General features: G+C 49.9%; 1 protein-coding gene across 1 annotated transcript; it reads left to right on the forward strand.

Annotated features, from left to right (window-relative positions):
- Positions 1–58: 58 nt before the first annotated feature.
- CSUI_008785 (retrotransposon nucleocapsid related) lies at positions 59–1,312 on the forward strand (the record flags this gene model as incomplete). Its single annotated transcript, XM_068068910.1, has 1 exon — positions 59–1,312. The coding sequence occupies exon 1, from the start codon at positions 257–259 to the stop codon at positions 1,310–1,312; it is 1,056 nt and encodes a 351-aa protein (XP_067919114.1). The 5' UTR covers positions 59–256.
- Between the last annotated feature and the right edge of the window lie 1,509 nt (positions 1,313–2,821).

Here is a 2,821-nt window from a genome sequence, read left to right on the forward strand (position 1 = left end):
TATTTGTGTACCGGGAAATGAGTGACGTAAAGAAGTGTGCACTCATTTTCATGACCACATACTTGCGGGACATCCAGGGCTCGAACGAACGCGAACAGCCATTCGTCATATCTTTTGGTGGCCGGGGATAGACAACGATATAGAGGGCTTCGTGAAATCATGCGTACAATGTGCAAAGAGGAAATCCTCTCATCTCCGTGCCGGAGGGTTATTACAACCCCTACCTATTCCTGAAGCACCATGGGAAGAGATCGCCATGGACTTGATTGTAGGGCTACCTAAAACTAAGGAGGGATGGGACGCGATTCTGACTGTAGTGTGTAGGTTGACCAAGATGGCACATTTCATCCCCACTCGACAGTGTGCATCAACTGAAGATGTGGCAAAGCTATTGATGAGAGAAGTGGTCAGATTACATGGGGTGCCGAGCGCGATCGTCAGTGACAGAGATACCCGATTCACGAGTGAAGTGTGGAGAGCGATGTGCAAGGGTTTATCTATCGAACAAAAGATGTCGACAGCCTACCATCCACAAACAGATGGGCAAGCTGAACGTACAAACCAAACAATCGAACAGATGTTACGTTGTGCTATATTGGGTGATGACTCCAAATGGGCAGATTTGCTTCCTTTACTTGAGTTTGCGTACAATAGCTCAGTGCATACGAGTACTAAAGCTACCCCTTTCGAATTACTCTATGGATTTACACCTTGCAAGCCCATCTGCAAGAAGTTTGCGATCCCTAATACACGTGTTGAGGCAGTGTTCCCTTGGAAAGCTCATGTTCAGGTGCAGCGTGCAAAGCAGGAGCTACGACAAGCGCAAGAATATCAGAAGCGATACGCGGACCGTAAGCGACGCGTAATTACTTTCAAGCCCGGGGAACGGGTCCGGCTCAGTACGACAAATATCACTCTGGATGGAGAGTCAAAAGCTCTCAAGCCCAAGTTCATTGGACCCTTTAGAATAATAAAGATGTGTGGACCCAACGCAGCCAAGTTGGACCTCCCGAAATCAATGCTGATACATCCCGTCTTTCACGTTTCTCTGCTCGCGCATGTAACTCCGGAAGCTCCAGACTTTAAAAGACCCAGACCAAGGCAAGAAGCAGTACGAGACCAAGAATACACGATCGAAGGTATCTTAGATCATCACGAGGAGGAGGGTCGACGTTCATTCCTAGTCAAATGGACCGATGGATCTACGTCTTGGGAGCCAGCACAAAACCTACAGGGAGCAAAGGAGACACTTCAACGGTACTTGCGAGAAACCGCGACTGGCCACGCAGGAAAAGGGGGAAGGAGAGTGTGAGGAACGAACCTCACGACTCGTAAGGTTCTTATCGAAAGGGGGAAGGGGTGTCAGAGGTGCTGCCTCTGCCCAAGGAGAGAGGGCTGTTAGTACAGCCTAAGGAAGTTTACAGACTCAGGGAAACCCATAGTGATTGTAGCAAGTGAGGAGGTAACCGACGGTCAGGAAGCAGGAGAACGAGAGCTAGGAGGAATACTAGCAAAGCATCAGGGGAAGGCATAGCGACTAGGACAGGCTGACAGGTCAGAGAGGGACAAAGAAGAGCGCCGAAGCCAGGAATAACCGTGCAAGGAGAGGGAGGTCGTACGAAGACAGATGAAGTATTGAGCGGAGGAACGGAGAAGTGAAGAGTAAGAGCGAAGAAGATCTAGAAAGATGATTGCTAATGCAGCCTAACCCAAGTAGAAGCTAGGAAGGAACAAAGGAGCTTTTGAGGGGAGAAGTAAGGGGAACAAACGAAGAAACACCTAGAGGGAAACAAGAGTCACAAACGGGTATGACTACATCAGGTATGGAAAGACGGTGTGTGTGTGTGTGCAAGTGAGAGTGTTCAAAGGATAAGCGAATGAGATAGGAACGAGTGTTACTCTATGGGAAAACAGGTGTGGAATACAGAAGTGCAGAGAAAGAGTGGTGAAACATTAGGGAAGTGCTACGATAGCAAGCTGTGAACGAAGAAGCTAGCCCACTACGCGAAACAAGTCAGTGAACAGTGAGATTGCATGCGAATAGGACACAGAGCAACTAAACGTGGCAACTACAAAGTGATGCATTAGCGTATAGTCGCATGCAGTGAGCCAAATTCGTGACTAGCAACAGCTAGGGTGATAGCCATCGGGCAACGACGGCTAGTGCGGTGGACCGGCGCGGCCGACCCGCGAGACCACACCGGTCACGGGACAGGCCGGGAGTACACACACCACCGGGGTGGTACTGACGACCTCCAGCGAGGAAAGCCAGAGAGAGAGCAGAGAGAACCTTTTTTCTTGAGAAAGAGTAGAAAGAGAGAGATCCCTTGGAAAAGAAAGAAGAAGAGTGCGGCGTACCTTTGTGGTAGCACGAAGATAGGAAGGAACGGTGGGGTCTTGAGTGAGTGTAAACCTGTGTGGTGTTTAAGGGCGACTAGGGTCGCCTGATCGTACCTTGACCGTGACCTCAACGTGTGAGGGCCTGAGTGGCGAACGTTGAACCGCGTGCCTACGTGGAGGAGTGACCTGTGTGAAAAGGGAAAGAATCCTGAAGGAATGAGAAGTGTTGGTTGTGTGGAAGTCGAACTTCTCCGTGTAATCTGGCCGAACCACCGATCTCCTTTGGCGCGACGTTGCGCTAGAGAGTAACTCAGTGAACCGCGCGTTCGCCCGCGAGCTAGTTAGGTTGAAGGATTCTAGGGAATCCTAATCTCGAGACGAGAGCAAGTTTGAAAAGAAATAGTAGTTTGTGTCTGCCTCTTAGTGCCGAAGAGGAGGAGAGTGTTGTCCGCTGACTTCGTGTCTTTCGCTTTTCGCAAGC

This window comes from Cystoisospora suis (assembly GCF_002600585.1).
Source record: "Cystoisospora suis strain Wien I chromosome Unknown contig_5031, whole genome shotgun sequence".
In the NCBI taxonomy this organism is placed as follows: domain Eukaryota; phylum Apicomplexa; class Conoidasida; order Eucoccidiorida; family Sarcocystidae; genus Cystoisospora; species Cystoisospora suis.